At 43.1% G+C, this 17005-nt stretch overlaps 1 protein-coding gene across 3 annotated transcripts; it reads left to right on the forward strand.

The window, feature by feature from the left end:
- Window positions 1–3457: 3457 nt before the first annotated feature.
- Window positions 3458–15801, forward strand: LOC147242116 (uncharacterized). Of its 3 annotated transcripts, none has more exons than XR_015110951.1 (6): window positions 3458–10663; window positions 11115–11210; window positions 11969–12086; window positions 12199–12291; window positions 12433–13700; window positions 14460–15801. XR_015110951.1 is itself a non-coding variant. In XM_086191724.1 (5 exons), exon 5 carries the CDS (start codon window positions 12860–12862, stop codon window positions 13619–13621), a length of 762 nt encoding a protein of 253 aa, XP_086047850.1. In that variant the 5' UTR covers window positions 3458–10663; window positions 11115–11210; window positions 11969–12086; window positions 12199–12291; window positions 12433–12859; the 3' UTR covers window positions 13622–15801. The 3 variants fall into 3 exon arrangements, 1 of the variants encoding a protein (XP_086047850.1); XR_015110952.1 differs by having other exon boundaries at window positions 3458–8320; window positions 9661–10663; window positions 12433–15801; XM_086191724.1 differs by having other exon boundaries at window positions 12433–15801.
- Window positions 15802–17005: the final 1204 nt, after the last annotated feature.

The following is a 17005-nucleotide window of genomic DNA, read 5'->3' on the forward strand; positions in this document are numbered from 1 at the left end:
TCTATATTGAACCAAATCAATCTTTCCTTAGCCACAGGTTATGAGCCACAGGCCTTTAAGGTGGCTGTCATCAACCCTTTACTTAAAAACCGTTCTCTTGACCCAGATGTGTTAGCCAACTATAGGCCGATATCCAACCTCCCTATATCTCCAAGATCCTTGAGAAGGTTGTCCTGGAGCAGCTACATGAACATCTGCACAGCAACGAGCTCTTTGAAGCCTTCCAGTCTGGATTCAGGGAACACCATAGCACTGAACCAGCACTGGTCAGAGTCTCTAATGATCTTCTTATAGCTTCAGACAGAGGTCTTGTCTCTGTCCTTATGGACCTCAGTGCTGCATTTGACACCATCGACCACAGCATCCTGCTACAGAGACTAGACCGTGAAACTGGGATTAAGGACCTGCCCTAAAATGGTTTAAGTCCTACTTATCAGATAGTTTCAGTTTGTTCATGTTAATAATGACTATTCGGAGTACAGCAGAGTCACATATGGTGGACCACAGGGTTCAGTTTTAGGACCGATTCTCTTCACTCTTTACATGCTCCCATTAGGTGTCATAATCCAGAAGCACTCGATCAACTTCCATGTTATGAGGACGACACACAACTCTACTGGTCGATGGAGCCAGACGACACAAGCCAGCTTACTAATCTCCTTGACTGCCTGAAAGACATGAAATCCTGGATGTCCTCTAACTTCTTAATGCTAAATTCAGATCAAACTGAGGTCATCATGTTTGGACCTAAACACCACAGGGACACCTCTCTTACCAGATCACTACTCTAGATGGCATCACCCTGACCCTGAGGACAACTGCAAGGAACCTTGGCGTCATTTTTGACCAGGACCTTTCCTTCAGCTCCCACATAAAGCATGTGACCAGGACCGCCTTCTTCCATCTGCGAAGTATCGCTAATATTAGGAACATCCTTTCCCAGAGTGATGCTGAGAAACTGGTGCATGCATTTATCACTTCCAGGCTGGACCACTGCAACTCTCTCCTGTCAGGATGTCCTAAATACTCTCTAAAGAGTCTCCAGCTGGTCCAGAACGCTGCAGCCAGGGTTCTGACGGGAGTTAGAAGAGAGAACACATCTCTCCACTTTAGCTTCTCTCCTTCCTGTAGGATCTCGAATCCACTTCAGAATCCTTCTGCTGACTCATCAGGCTCTCAATGATGAAGCTCCATCCTCTCTGAAAGAACTCATTAGTCCCTCCTGTCCTACCAGAGCACTCCGCTCCCAGAATGCAGGTCTGTTAGTGACTCCCAATATCTCTAAAAACAGACTGGGAGGTAGAGCCTTCAGGTACCGGCTCCTCTACTGTGGAACCAGCATCTCTTCATGGGTCAGAGAGGAAGACACTCTGACTACATTTAAGTCCAGGCTTAAGACTTTCCTTTACGACAGAGCCTTCAGTCAGGACTGGTTCAGGTAGCTCTGAACCATTGATAGCTATGCTGCTACAGGCTGAGACTGCTGGGGGACACATCAGGTTACATGGAGCCCTCCCCTCCTCTCCTCTTCTCTCCTCTCCTCTACGTATGTATATATACATACATATATATATATATATATATATATATATATACATACGTATATATATATATCATATATATATACATACGTATATATATGTATATATAGAAATATATACATATATATAATATATACGTATATATACATATATACAAATATATGTGTATGTATGTATGTATATATATACATATATATATAAACATACATATATATATACATATATATACATTTAGCGTTTGTGTGTATATGTGTGTGTATATACAGATGTGTGTGCGTGACAGATTAATGTGTATCTGCTATGAAATATATTGATTCTCTATAAATGCTTTTCTATTGTTGTGTTTATATTCAGTGTTTGCAAAATACCTATCATACACCACATGTTTCTTATATCAGAATATTCCATTAATTTATTGGTAATCCCACCACCCCCCAAAATTTCAACGTAACTATGCCAACCGTAACTATGACAACGTCTCTGAGAAAGATGTGGAGAGTTCCTTCACTGAAGGGTGGATTGATGTCATTGTGGCAGTGAAGATGAGTGTCAGTGAGAACACTGAAACACCCGAGATCACCACATCAGAGATTTCATGTATAAGATGACCTCAGTGAAAGAGAAGTTAAATTAATACCAGATCCTAAACAGAGCTGACTGAAGTTCAGGGTTTTTGGACAGAAATGTCACATCACTCTCGTTCAAACAAGTTGCGTGGAAGGACAAGCTTCCACCGTCTCTTAGAAGAATCACTTGGAGGAGAGGTGATCAAGTTTGCTGGGATCCATGATCTGTTCCACGCCCTGCTGTCACACCTGGGGGTGCAGGACACGACCATTGTGTGGCAGGAGAGTCCTTCTGGCCAGAGGCTCCCAGTGGTTGAGGGAACTCCCTCCACCATCAAGCAGGAATCAGCAGAGCATGTAGCTGAGATCAAGCGTCTGGAGCAGGTCACCTCGGAGCAGCAACTTCAAATCCAGGAGCTCCACAAGCTCAACAACAGCATGAGGAGTGAGATACAGGAGCTGGGGAAAACAGTTGAATCAGAATCGCTCCCGATGGTCGAGAAGTGCTGCCATCGTGTAGATGCCTTGGAGAAAACCGTGAACCGTCTGAGAGACAGGATGCGGAGGTACCCTAAACCGGAGGAACTGAGTTGCTCTAACCGGCAGACTGCTGTAGAGTCGGCCATACTCAACTTGGAAAAAGGGATCGAGAGTCTGCAAGTTCGTGTTGCAGCCCTGGAGGAGGGAAAGGTGGACCGGGCTCAGCTGGAACACCTCAGAGAGCTCATTCATGACCGTGAACACATGGAAAAGTCTGAGGCAGTTTCTTCAGCCAAAGCCTATAAAGAGCTTCAAGAACAAATAAATGACCTCTGCAACTCTGTGGAGGAACTGGAGAAGCAGCTGATGGCTGAAATTGCTTTAAGTGAAGAAAAAATGAGACAGCAACGCCATCAAGATGAGGACGTGGGTCAAGCGAATCACACAAAGAGCAACATTTTCAACCTTGAATCCCAGTGGGAAAATCTACATGAGACTAACAAGCGTCTGCAAAACGACAGCAGAGAGCAACAGGCCGACATCGACAACCTGTACAAGACAATGAACCAGCTGGAGAAGAAAAAGGCAGACAAGCGGGTCGTGGAGAGTCAAATTAAAGCAGAAAAACAGACACTGGAAGGGAAAGTGAGTCATGAGCTTGACTCCTTGGCAGAGCAGCTCAAAAACGTGTCTCTTGAGGCGGCCACCAGAGATCAGCAGATGCACAAGGTCATTGACAATTTGTCATCGGAGCTGACGAGTCAGTTGGACTCTGTGAAGAAGCAGCAGGAGGATCGTTGGAAGACAATCCAGAAGAAGCTGCAGGCTCAGGAAGCACCAGAGAAAGTGGTTGCCGCTGGGATTAAGAAACAACTGAAATGCCTTTCATGCGACCGACCAGTTGCCATGCCTGTTCCCAAGCCCACCTCAGAGCTCCCCTCAGCCAGTAGACCCCCCCAGCGCAAGCTCATCCACTCCCGTGCCCTCCACACCCCAAAGCCCAATCAAAGCCACGCCGTCCCTGACACACAGGCACCCAAAATCAAGAGTGCTGTGACCGGTCAGCACGCTGGCATGAAGCAGCCTGCCAAGAAGAAGATGGAACCCTCGCCTCAGCCCATACAGTCTAGAAAAGTGAAAAATGGGACTGTTCACCAAAGACACGGAAAGGTTGCCATCCTCGGAACAGACGGGCGTATTTACAAAGGTTCCTGAATACACAGGTCAAAGCAGACGTCCGTCCCCACGGATCCTGGATCTGCTCCACCTTCCTGCCTACTTCCATGCTCTCATGAGCTCAGTGAATTCAGGCGTTCTAAATATTCCCCGCTCAACTGTTACTGGTTTTATCACCGAGTGGAAGCAACTGGGAACAACAGCAACTCAGCCTCAAAGTGGTTGGCCAAAATCACAGAGTGGAGTCAGCACACGCTGAGGCGCAGTGCACAGAGGTTGCTAACGTTCTCTGAAGTCCATTGCTACAGACAGGTTACCCTAATGGGAGGGGAAAAGAATCGACGGTGGATGGAGCCCTTGACCTTGAATCCCAGCAGAAAAACAGGCGCTGGAAGGGAAAGTGAGTCATGAGCTTGACTCCTTGGCAGGGCAGCTCAAAAATGTGTCTCTTGAGGCGGCCACCAGAGGTCAGCAGATGCACAAGGTCATTGACAATTTGTCATCGGAGCTGACGAGTCAGTTGGACTCACCAGAGAAGTGATTTTTTTTGAGAGATAGAAAGGGATTTCTGCCAGGAACAAAAAACAGTTCAAATGCCTCTCGGGCGACTGACCAGTTGCCATGCCTGTTCCCAAGCCCTCCTCAGAGCTCCCCTCAGCCAGGGGACCCCCCACCAGTGCCCCCGGTACTCCACGCAGGCTTCCCTATGAGGACAAGCTTCTGTTCCACGCCCTGCTGTCACACCTGGGGGTGCAGGACACGACCATTGTGTGGCAGAAGAGTCCCTCTGGCCAGAGGCTCCCAGTGGTTGAGGGAACTCCCTCCACCTTCAAGCAGGAATCAGCAGAGCAAGCAGCTGAGATCTGAGCTGAGCGTCTGGAGCAGCCCAGTGCCCCTGGTACTCCATGCAGGATTCCCTATCAGGGCTATCACCTCTCCTGCCCCTGGTACTCCACACAGGCTTCCCTATGAGGACAAGCTTCTATTCCTAAAAATGCTAAAATACTGTCAGTATAGAAATGATACTGAAGTATCGGGACCAGCAGGTACACCATTATCTTGGAGGGGGTGGGTTGTGATGGACATATAACATTCGCAGAATTGGTGTCAAGAAATCAATAGGGGTTGATCAGAAGTTGCTATATTTATCATTCATTCACCAATGATTTTGTTGTTGCTGTGAGACCATGTTGTGGGACACAGACAGCCATTGAGGACTCGCCCCAAGCACAGAAAATGACTCATCCTTACTCCTACTTATTGACTTCATCACTCCCGCCATGAATCCTATGTTCAATAAAAATCACATGGTGAAACAATGAAATAAAACAGCAAATTCTGGAATCAGAATCGTGAACAGAATACTTGATTCATCCCCAAGGACAGTTCTATTCACTACAGGGTTCTCACGTGTCCTGGAAAACCTGGAAAACTGGTCAACAGTTTTCCAGTCATGGAAAATGATTAAAAAAGGACAAATGTCCTGGAAATGGTTAACATTTATTGGAAAAATTAGGTATCCCCCCTACCTTGGGATCGCATGCTCGTGGGTTGAAAGTTGGGCGCGTGCATGTCTGTCGTCACCGTATGAGCCCAGCACTTCTCTGCCTCGAGCCCGCGCAGCGCCCACGTGACGCTTCCAGCCAATCAAATCAGCATTTCCGCTTGGAGCGGTTCTGCAGCCCAGGGTTCTCAGTTCATTTGGTCGCGAGATTTAGCGACTTTTCAGACGCTGTTAAGGATTTAGTGCCTCGAGACCAAACCAGCAACTCTAAGTTGAAAAGTGTCGCTGGTGGCGGTCCGCCAGGGTGAGATTGTTCTCCCCAGCAGCCTCTCGGTACTCTGTTGAGTGACAGGCAGAGGAGAGTCAGTGGGCGTGTCTCAGAGCTCGGTTTGAGAACGTGCTCAGAGCAGAGCTTCCAGGTAGTTATGGTTAACAGGTGAACACCTGAATGGGCCTCGTTTCAATCAGTACTCCACACTTGTTTGACTGTCTGACAATAGAAACGGAAAATAAGAGAATAAAAGCAGGGGTGAGTCACGTGGGCCACCTGAGAAACGGTTGTTTCCCCGGTGGCGACCATGGGACAGTCACGCCAGGTTATTTGATTGAGAAGATACCTTTTTAGGAAAGTTAAATGTCTTCTAGTCTTTTCTACTCATCTATTAACTTAATTGATTTCAATTTTTTCAGCCTAAATAGCTGCTTGTTCAATTAACTCTTCTCTGGAATTATTTTAACATCTTTTTAAAGCCAATGTGACATTTATGAATTCATTCCATGTTCATTAGAATTGTTTCTGTCTGAAATGGGACATGTGTAATACATTGTTTCAAATAAAAAAATAGCGTCCAGAGTAGAAAAACCATTGATTCTGACTCAAGGTGATGTAAGGAACAATAATACGTGCAATTTTGCCTCCATCTGAAAATGATCTGCTGGTTTGTCATGCTAATGAAGTGCTGCGCTGTAGTCCGTGGTGTTTGCCTCATTCTATGATACCTTTGTCAGAATTATTTCTCCGAGATAAATTATATACTGCACATCAAACGTAGGAGTAACAAACATGGAAACAATCTGCTCAATGCAAGTTACAACTGGAGAAAGGAACCCTTCCAAAGTGTGAGCGGGACAGAGACATGTAGTCGTGCACTGGTCCTCAAATGGAGGGACGTGGAGGTCCTCCAGGGGTACGTGAAGCTTTTCAAAAATATAAATAAATAAATCTGTCATCTGCACTTCTTTCTTAGAACGAGTTCCTTCAGTGGTCAACGTGGAACCCAGTGTGAACAGAGGAGCCAGTGACAGTTTCAGAAGCAAAGCCAGAGAGAACTTCAAAGGTGCTGGACTGAAAGATGAGAAAATCCAATCATTCGCCTTTCCAAGAGTTTATTTGAGCTCAAAGTTCAACACCAAAAACACGCCATTTCTCAACATACATATTCTTAATATGTACATCACAAACATTGGAAAAGAGCGCGTACCTCCCCGCTGAGGCTGTTGGCTTTTATTGTGTGACTGTGAGTGTGTGTGTGTGTGTGTGTGTGTGTGTGTGAGTGAGTGAGTGTGTGTGAGTGAGTGAGTGAGTGTGTGTGTGTGTGTGTGTGTGTGTGTGTGTGTGTGTATGTGTGTGTGTGTATGTCTTTATCACATTGTGGGGCTCAAAACCTGAATACACAGTCACAGCGTGGGGACCAAAATTTTTGTGGGAACCAAAAACCCACAAAAAAAACCTTGAATTCAGTGAAAAGAAGGTCACAGGGATGCCCTGTCACATTTTCAGGGGTATCCCTACAATGCACAGAAACCAACTTTGTGTGCTTATATGTGCTTAGGAGAGGTAACTCAGTACCGGCACCTAGTGGTAGGAGTTGGTAATGCACAAGCACACAACTCACACACACTTGGCTCTCCTGCGCATGTGCAAGCACATTTACTTGTCTTTGTGGCATTGTACGGACACCAGACAGGGACATGCAGTCAGAGACGGATTATTCGCACTGAATACTGGTTAAACATAGATTTATTGTATCTGCACTACGTATTTACAACTGGTTATTTGTTAATCATTAATCATTTAATATATTTATCAAATTGTCTACCCTAATTGGAATGTTTTATTGTTTTTACACAACTATATTCTATTTTACTTAATTTATCCATTCGATTACCTTCCCTAATCAGAATATTTTAATGGATTTTAGCTAACTGTTTTATTGGGGCCAGATGGTGGTTCGCAAGAAAAGCCGAATGGACGAGATGGAAGATAGCCCATACTGTGCTAGCTTAGATTATATAACTTTAACGTTACAATGTAAGGAAACAGTTAGCTTCATAAACATATCCATATAAATTATGTTACCTTTGATAAAGTGGTCACTGCACACACCAGTATTATCTGACTCCGCTCCTCCTGACTGCAGACGAAGTCGCACCATAGCAACGCAGTGACATGCTGGCGTGTGCAAACAAGCTTATAAGCAGGGGTGCACATGAGCGCTACCGAGCGCGGGGACACGAAACACGGAACACGAAAATAATTACTTAGCGGGGCCTGTCTCTTTGACAATTTGAGAAGTGCTTTTCCCCGCGCTCGGTAGCAGTCGGTACGCAAAAGCGTATAAAAGCCTTTGAAGCCGAGCGCATTTGTCCAGGTTCCTTACGCATGCGCGCATGCGGACCACTTATGTGCACCCCTGCTTATAAGATAAACTAGTGCTTAATTATCCTAACTTCCAAGTCAGGGGTATAATGTCTCATACGCCATATTAATGAGGAATATGTATATATAATCAAGAAAAATTGGGGAAAACTCTTTATGGATAAAAAGTTTCGTTTGTATTGAATGAACAGATTGGATTGCCTTGATACGGTTTTCGTGACATGCCCGGTGGGCGGAGTTGTTAAGTTTTATCTATAACAGTATAACCACCCTTACAAGACGTGCTCATAATACGAAACAAGCGCTCCTTGGCTGGAACTACGGAGGAGAGAGGAGAAGCGGCAGTCTCGCCTTTCAATGTCAGCACAGCAGCCAGAGCAGCGTTAATAAAAAGGTAAGTTGTGCTGGCACAACATTAGGATTTATTTCAGTGAACTGAGCTTGTTTTATATGATTTAAATGTGGTCTAAATGTGGTCAAACCATGAAGAAATGTTTTTGTTTTTTTTAAACAGGTAACCATAAAAGCTCACATTTACCTGAACGTGAGCTAGCTAGATAGCTTCGGTTAACATAAAAATATTAAAATAAATGTTACAATTTCTTACAAATAACAGGAGTGTTTCTGTTTTTAAAAAGTCAAAAGACAAGAAAGTTTGTGCACGGACCACAATTTCTTTACTCATGAATGATAATGCCAGCTAGCTAACTAAGCTAACAACGTTAGCTAGCTAAGCTAATTGGCTAATCGGCTCGAAGTTGTTAGGAACAGCAGGCACGTGTCTGGCTAAAAAAAAAGTTGGTTTCATTTTATTTTGAATCAGTAAAGCATAAAGTAGCACGATAAATGGGACACAATGAAGTTTTTTTGTATTCTTTTTCAAGTTTAACATGAGGGCTATGCCTCATGTTAGTGGTATAAGTTTGAAAGTGGAAAGTGAAGCACCCAGTTTAATATTATGAAGCCCTTTGTAAAGGGAGTCCATCATTTCTCAATTAGGTAGTGTGTAAACTGTTATAAGGTTGTTTGGACCAGTGTTTCTCAAACTCGGTCCTCGAGCGTCACTGCCCTGCATGTCTTATACCCTTTTTTACACCAAAATTAGTGTATATATGTAGGGTTTTTAAATGCGGGTAAACCCCCCAGAAATAGCCATTGCCAGCAGTCCTGGGTCTGATTTAGGTATCTGCAAGGCTGTCAGGATCCGACATGCTGAATTTGGAAGAGAGAGCGCAACACACTGAATATTTGGGAAAGAGTGTGCGCGAGTGAGCTGATAGCAGAGCTAGCTGACAACAGGAGCAGGAGAGGGAGCAGGTGTTGAGAGAAAGCAAAGCTGAATGAGAGAAATATGGTTCAAGCCTGATAACAATCCATTCATTTGAATCAGACTTGTTGAAGACATCTAAAACATGCAGGGCAGTAGTACTCAAAAACTGACTTTGAGAAACACTGGTTTAGAGTTTTTTAACCCAAATTTAGGCTGATTTGTTATTGTTGAGTGAGGGACAGGTGCGGTGTGGAGTGGCTCAGCATGTTGCCATTTTTTTTTCCAATTTAGATTTGGTATATGGAGTGGTTCATTTTCTGATTGCATTGTTTGAAGTTTGAACCTTGTATATTAAAGTGTTACACTCTGGTGGTCTACATTTGGTTGTTAAAGCTAACAAAGAATTTTTATGAAAAGATTTATGAGGCTGTCTAAAAATATCTAAGCATTTTATTTTATTTTAGGATTTGCAATGTCAAGGAGATGCAGGAAACCACCATGACAGGATGCAATAGAACATGCTGTCAAGGCCCTTGACAAGACAGCAGCCTTGGAAGTTCGATACATTAACTCTTTTAAAGGTACAGTATGTGTGCATGTGTTTATTCTTACCGCTTAATTGTACCCTTGTTTAGTGAAGAGAAGACATGGAAAGTTGCACAGAAATTAGCAGTGCATTTTGAATTTGGGGATGAAAAAGGATCTATCTATCTATCAAGGACATTAGCTCTGGTCTGGTGGCCTGACTGGATGCGGATGCACAAACCAAAGTTTGAAATTATTATATTTGGGGTGTTATTGTAGTTATAACCTTTTATTAATGATATCTGTTCATGATGATTATTGATGTCTTAGATCCCCTGTTTATGCAGCTAATAGGGATACAAAAAAATACCACAACTGTAAAGCTTTTAACAATATCTGCTTGTGCACTAGGGCGAGGTGTGTTTGCCAAGGTCCATTTCAGAAAAGGAGACTTTGTGGTGGAGTACAGAGGGGAACTAATACATTCTGAAGAATCTCTAAGGCGGAGGAGGGCATATCACAGTAGATGTGTTGTTTTCATGTTTGACTTCTACTGGCAAGAAAAAACATGGTGGGAAGGCTTTTACATTAAGTTTTAGATTTTTGAATGGTCAACTAGTTAGCAATTATAACCATTAGTAAGTGGCCTGTCTTGTGTATCTGAAGCTCTCTTTTTAAGAACTGGTATTAAATTACAATCAGTGATTAAATTTTTTGAGGCGAATCACTTATTTGCTGCCTTTCTAAAGTGTTGATGCAGCTCAAGAAGATGACAGCTTTGGACGACTCGTTAATGATGACCACGAGCATCCAAACTGCAAAATGAAGAGGATCATAACTGAGGGCAAACCACACCTCTGTCTATTTGCTCTAAGGGACATTCATGCAGGAGAAGAGATGTCATATGACTATGGTGGAACTGACTGGCCATGGAGGAAACAGGTTTGTCATAAATGAGTCACTGAATGCGAGTGTGAAAAATTGTCATTCATGGAAAGAAAGGTTAATGAATGTGAATGTTTTACAGTTTTACAGATTGACACTAACGCAACTTCCATTCATTTATTTAATACTACAACATATTAATAATGTACAATGTCTGGTGTTTCTAGTTTTAGTCAAATGTGTGCAAGAGTTACACTTGTGAATACTCTTTGGTTTCTGTAATAGTAGTCACCAACTGTAATGGTGACTACAGTGCTATAACAGGCTACACTCTTGTGACTGGAATCAGAGAAAAGACGATTTGGAATCAGAGAAAAGACGATTTGGAATCAGATAAAGGACGGTTCAAACATAAATATCACAGATGTTTTCCTTCCCATTTTGTCTCTTAAACTAACTTGTTTCTGTTGACGAGCTACTCCATAATGATTATGAATTATCATTCCAGGCCGAAGGACAATCTTCTATGACTGAGTCTTTGGACACTGAAGTCTCCAGAACAGCAGAGCACACTGCGCAGAGATCTTCAGTCTCCCAGATGATGGTAATAATCTGTTGTTTTTAAACCCTTCTTTTGTTTCTAGTTTTAGTCAAATGTGTGCAAGAGTTACACTTGTGAATACTCTTTGGTTTTACTTTAGATCTTTACAGCTCTGACGTCAAGTACGGTGCCAAGCACACTCTGGTTTTTGTGATTTAATGGGGACCGTCACACACTTGTCTGGTTTCTCTTAATTGTTGGGACCATCGTAGGTAGATGATATCATACAGATTTAATGATAGTCCCCATCATACCAGCTTTTGGTCACACATAAATTCAGTCCTGTCATACTTCACCTCTGCCTTTTTTCATCTGTAATCATTACAGTATTCCTACAGCAGGCAACCTATGTAAGACAGAATCACAGCCAACTTGAACCTATCAAAAGTAACTTTGATTTTAAGTCAGATACAGGAAATATTTTCCAGGTGTATTCAGTACTGCCAGTTAACCCAAATGCTTTTGTAAACAGGACACTAAAGTGATGGCTGCTGACATGGATTTTACAGTCATATGAGTAATTATCTACAAATCTATAGTTTCCACCTCAAATAGCAATATTCACGAATAGTTTTTGTCATGCCGTGTCTTTGCCATATATTCAAATTACTTTAATGCCACCATGGTAAAGTACATGTTAGTTTTTTGAACAATATGACAATGTCTTGGTTAGTTTTTCTACACGTCAGTTTTTATACAGATGTATATGTTTGCGTATTTTGTTGTCATATATATCATTTCTTCACTTTTTTTTCTTATAGGGTTCAGATGAACCAGAACTCTTTCCTGCAACTGACAAAGTTACACTTGTAGATTACACAGATTCTGACGAATCTGAGTCCATGCACAAGTCCTTCCCAGTTGAATGGAAGCTGCCAGGTAAAGTAATGTTAATACATTTTTGAGCATTTACATGTATGGTGGTTTGTTCATGTTCTTTCTTTTTGTACATTGGTACAAATGCAAATTACATGTCTTTTGGACACTCTAGACATGTCCGACTTCTGAGTTTGAGTCTGGACCTAGCATCACCGACCAGGACAGAGATTATATTCCAAGGTTGAGGAGGACCAAAAGCATACAAGTAAGCAACACACTATGTAGAGAAGAGATTAAAACGTGCATGAAATTTAATTACTGATAGTTTGCATCTTGAGTTATGTGCCTGTGGAAAGTGTTTAATCATGTGCTGACTTTAATTGAATTTACTTTTTCTTTTCTGAAGGTGAACAGACAGATTGATTTTGATTCAGATGAGCTTTTTGACCTCACCTCAGATGACAGTGGAGAGGAATATATTCCTAAGAGTAGTGAGGATTCTTCTGAAGGTACAGATACAAGCGAAGTTATTGGCCCAGTCAATCAGGAAGACAGCATGCTCAGATTTCCAAACTTAGGAGAGTGAACCTTGTGAGCATGTCAGAGTGAACGTCACACTTGTGCGTGATTCAACATGGCGGCACACATCTGAAGATACCAGAACAAGCTAACTCCTTAAACGCCGATTCACACAGTTAGATCAATCGGAAACTCAAACCACGGAAAGCGATTTTCAACTCTCTCATCCACAAACAATCCTCAAAATAAATCTGGAAGAAGAGACAGTGGAAAGTCTGCAGGAGTACGTCGACGAGTGCTACCACCAACTCGTCATGGGCAAGACGGACAACGTGACGACCCCACTTCCTAAAAGAAGCCGACCGTCCAGCGCACCCTCATTGCCCGATAAGGATTTCGGAGACATTCTGGAATCAATAGACAAAAAACTGACAAGTTTCGATGCAAGACTCTCTCTAGTGGAAATCCTCCACAGAGAGTTCCAGGCTCTCTGTGAGTCACTGGAATTCAGCCAGCAACAGGTGGCTTCACTGGCCGCTGAAAATCAAGCCCTTAAAGCCTCCATTAAATCACTCACCGAGGGGGCGACGGAGATTACAGTGGAGAACAAGCGGATGAAAGAGGCTATCCTTGACATCCAAGCTAGGAGCATGCGGGACAACCTGGTATTCTCCGGCATACCTGAGCAGACGGAGGAAGACCCCGAGATGTCCATCAAAGACTTCCTCCACAAACAGCTGAAACTTCCGATGGAGACCGTGAAGAACATCACCTTCCACCGGGTGCATCGCCTTGGAGGGAAGAGACCAGAGAAACGGCGGCCCAGACCCATCATTGCGAAGTTCGAGCACTTCAAGCAGAAGGAGCTGGTGAAGAGCCGGGGCAGGGAACTGAGAGGAATGGACTTCAGTGTGAACGATCAATTCCCTAAGGAGATGCTGGAGCGCCGCAAACGCCTGTTCCCTGTAAGGAAGAGGTTCATCGACGGAGGATCCCGCGCTGTCATCGCGGTGGATAAACTGTACGTTAACGGCCAGCTGTTCCGTGATCCGGAGATCACCCCTTGGCTCTGCTAAAGCGCGTCTCCTCTCTCCACACGGAACTCACCGGATTCAGCCGAGAATTGTATTAGCATGATGAAGGTCATGGATTAAGGTAACACCAGTTTCTCTCATTCGTTGTTTTTTTGTGTTTTTTTTTCTTCTTTCTCTCTTAATACTGTGTTAAGCCTAAAACATAAAAACACACATGGTAGACTGCTACATGCCGAGTTTACTCACGAGTGTGTATTTATGTGAGTATTTATGTGTGTATTTATGTCTCCCCTTTGTCTTTCCTTTCGTTGTTCTGTGTTACATGTTATTTTTAAATGTGATGTTTATATGGTTTGTAGTGCAGGGATATAATATTGTTACATTTGCCACACACATGCACTCTCATCCTCTCTGGCGCCACCACACACACACGCGCGTGCACAAAGATACAGGTACACATTCTCTCTCTCACTCACCTACTTGTTACAACTTACACTCAGTAGATTAGTTTAGACACGAACAAACTACGGTTTGTCACTTGGAATGTACGTGGAATCGGCTCACGTGAAAAACGGCTTAAAATTTTAACACACCTACAAAATTTACAAGCAGACATTGTCCTATTACAGGAAACCCATCTACCTAAAACAGGTAAGCATGTGTTAAGCCCGCTGTCCCCGCACACATACACAGCGAGTTATAACACCAAGCAAAGAGGCATAGCCATTCTGATTCACAAAAACGTCAGGTTCACTTGTAATAACACCATCGTAGACCCAGAAGGTAGGTTTGTAAGAGTCACCATAGCCACACACAACACAGAGGTATGCATGGCCAGGATATATGGTCCAAATGTTGATGACCCCTCCTTCTTCCACAGCTTCTTCACTGCACTTTCAGCCCACTCAGACACAGCACTCATAGTGGGAGGGGACTTCAACCTGGTATTGAACCCACAAGTGGACAGAATCAGTAGAGCAGCTAGTCAGCGCAACTGCCAATCTTCCGACATAATAAAGCAGTACATGAGTGATTTCGGTCTTTGCGATGCTTGGCGCTCACACCACCCCACACTTAAGGAATACACCTACTACTCACCAGTGCACCACTCCTCCTCTCGTTTGGACCACTTTTTAATTAGCAACTCAATTGTGAAGGATGTCTTTGACACCAAGATTCACCCCATTGTCATTAGCGACCAGGCACCAGTCACTCTGACACTCACAAAAAAAACTAGAACACCGCTTTCTAAACAATGGAGATTTAATACATCGTTGCTCAAGGACCCCAATTTTATTAAATTCTTTAAGGAGGAATGGACAATATTCTGTGAGATAAATGACCAGCCTGATGTCTCAGCCTGTGTGCTATGGCAGGCGGCAAAAGCAGGCATGCGGGGCAAAATAATATCTTACTCTTCATATAAGAAAAAACAGGAGAAAGCTCTCGAAACAGAATTAAATGAAAAAATTAAAGCCTTGGAGACAACTTATGCTGCCTCCCAAGAGGAACACCTACTGAGAGAATTAAGGGAATTAAAACTAAAACTAAATAATTTACTCGACATCGAAACACAATTTCAGCTGCAGAGACTACACTTGGAGAACTTTGAACATAACAATAAATCCAGCAGATTTTTAGCGAACCAACTAAAACGGAACAAAGAAAGAGCAACAATATCCTCCATTAAGGACTCCAATGGGGAAACAACCTGTGACCCAGAAGAAATCAATTACATTTTTAGGGAATTCTATAAAAAAAAACTTTACTCACCTGAGATTAACCCATCCAAATCTTGCATTGAAAACTTTCTAAGCACACTTGACTTGCCAAAATTAAATCAAGACCAAATAATGGCTCTGGAGTCTCCTATTTCTATCGAGGAACTTCAAGAAGCCCTTAAACATATGCCAAACAAGAAAGCCCCGGGACCGGATGGCTTTCCTGCAGAATTCTACAAAGAGTTTTGGCCTGAGCTTGCACCAATATTCTACAAAATGTTCACTGAAATACAGGAAACCTCGACCATGCCACCCGACATGAACCGTGCGATTATTAACCTTCTCCTTAAACCGGACAAAGACCCAGCACTTCCATAAAGCTATCGTCCAATATCACTAATAAATGCAGATATTAAAGTCATCAGCAAGGCGCTAGCTAGAAGGCTTGAAAAAGTAACACCTCACATAATACATCCTGACCAGACCGGGTTTATTAAAGGACGGCACTCTACTAACAACACACATAGACTTATCAACCTGATAGACGACTGTAACAGTCAGAGCAAGGATGCCATAATTGTCTCCCTAGATGCAGAAAAAGCATTCGACAGGGTAAATTGGAACTTTCTCCTCACCACATTACAAAAGTTTGGGTTTGGAGATAACTTTGTGAACTGGATCAAAACATTTTACCGCGCTCCCAGTGCTTGTGTCAGAACAAATGATCAAACTTCTCCAAGCTTCTCTCTCCAAAGAGGAACCAGACAGGGTTGTCCACTTTCCCCTTCCCTTTTTGCTATATTCATAGAGCCACTCGCAGCTGCAGTCCGGCAAAACAACAACATCAAGGGAATTGATGCTACAAATGTGATCCATAAGATAAGCCCTTATGCTGATGATGTATTACTTTTCCTACGGAATGCACAATCATCTCTCCCTGAAACGATAGCACTCATTGACAAATTCTCAACCATTTCTGACTACTCTATTAGTTGGAGCAAGTCAACTGTTCTTCCCATCAACTCAGGTTTCCAGAGTATGCTCGCCGCACCACTACGGCCAGGAAACATTAAATACCTGGGCATCAACATCTCTGCCAAATTGTCTGACTTGACACGGCTAAATCATACCGCCCTAATCAAAGAAATAGAGGACGACCTCACCCGGTGGCGCACACTATCCATATCACTTATGGGAAGAATAGCAACAGTAAAAATGATGATCTTGCCAAAAATCAACTATGTTTTCTCGATGGTTCCGACCCAACCTCCCCGGACTTGGTTCAAAACACTCGACTCTAACATCTCCAAATTTCTCTGGAAAGCTAAGCCACCACTATAAGCTTAAAGACTTTACAAAAGAGTAAAGACTATGGTGGCTTGGAACTACCAAATTTTTATAATTACTACTTGGCCAATAGATTGCAATACGTACTAAAATGGTTAAAGCCAAACTCATTAGACCAAGCATGGCGCGATATTGAACAAACATTCTGCAAAGAAATCCAAATCTCTGATCTCCCTTTTATCAGCCCTGTTATCAAGCGTCACAGCTGCTTTAAGTACATTAGCATCAGCAACACCCTCATAGCCTGGTGGGAATTTCTCAAAAGCAATGGGCTCTCGAACACCCCTTGCAGGCTCACGCCTATCTGGAACAATCCTGACATCCTGCAAAATAAAAAAACAATACATTTTGCTGCATG

The sequence above is a fragment of the Aulostomus chinensis genome, chromosome 21, assembly GCF_037954235.1.
Source record: "Aulostomus chinensis isolate RoL2024-O1b breed Wild chromosome 21, RoL_Achi_v1.0, whole genome shotgun sequence".
Classification (NCBI taxonomy): Eukaryota; Metazoa; Chordata; class Actinopteri; order Syngnathiformes; family Aulostomidae; genus Aulostomus; species Aulostomus chinensis.